Here is a 525-nt window from a genome sequence, read left to right as displayed (position 1 = left end):
GTGTGTGTGTGTGTGTGTGTGTGTGTGTGTGTGTGTGTGTGCGTGCGTACACGCGTGTGTGTGTGTGTGGGGGGGGGGGAGGAGTTCGTTCTCCTCGCCGCTGCAGGGGCGTGTCTGCGCGACGAGCGCGGCGCGCGCTGCGAGTCGTCGACGCGCCGCTCGTGCCTCACCCAGCCCCTGCCGCGCTTCCTGCGGCCCCGCCCGCGCCCGCCGGTTCCCAGGCGAAGGCCGCGGAGACGCGCGCGGCGCGCGAGCGTCGGGAGCGCGAGCGCGAGGCCGCGGCGGCCGCGCGCGGGGAGGCGCTGCAGGCGGCGGCCCTTGAGCTTCCGGAGCTTTATCCCCAGGGGGTTCACTATGTGAACATGCTGCTGCCGCGCTCGAGTTTATTGGCGGGGAAGCCAAAGGCGAGCGAGGTGCACAAGGAGGCAGCGGCCGCGCGGTTCAAGGAGGAGCGCGCTGCGCTGCGGCGCGGCGAGGCGCCGCCGACGCGCGCGGACGCGTTCGCGGCCGCCGCGGAGGGCGCGC

General features: G+C 74.3%; 1 protein-coding gene across 1 annotated transcript in view; it reads left to right on the top strand.

The window, feature by feature from the left end:
* MNEG_15450 (hypothetical protein) overlaps positions 1-360 on the top strand; it is a gene marked incomplete at both ends in the record, with an annotated part of 3265 nt that extends 2905 nt beyond the window's left edge. The window contains one exon of the mRNA XM_014036079.1: positions 345-360. Within this exon, the coding sequence (XP_013891533.1) occupies positions 345-360 (16 nt within the window). The remainder of the gene's footprint in view (positions 1-344) is intronic.
* Positions 361-525: the final 165 nt, after the last annotated feature.

Source organism: Monoraphidium neglectum (assembly GCF_000611645.1).
Source record: "Monoraphidium neglectum strain SAG 48.87 unplaced genomic scaffold scaffold05338, whole genome shotgun sequence".
NCBI classification, from domain to species: domain Eukaryota; kingdom Viridiplantae; phylum Chlorophyta; class Chlorophyceae; order Sphaeropleales; family Selenastraceae; genus Monoraphidium; species Monoraphidium neglectum.
The sequence above is the reverse complement of the archived record's forward strand: the minus strand, read 5'-3'. Positions and strand labels throughout refer to the sequence as shown.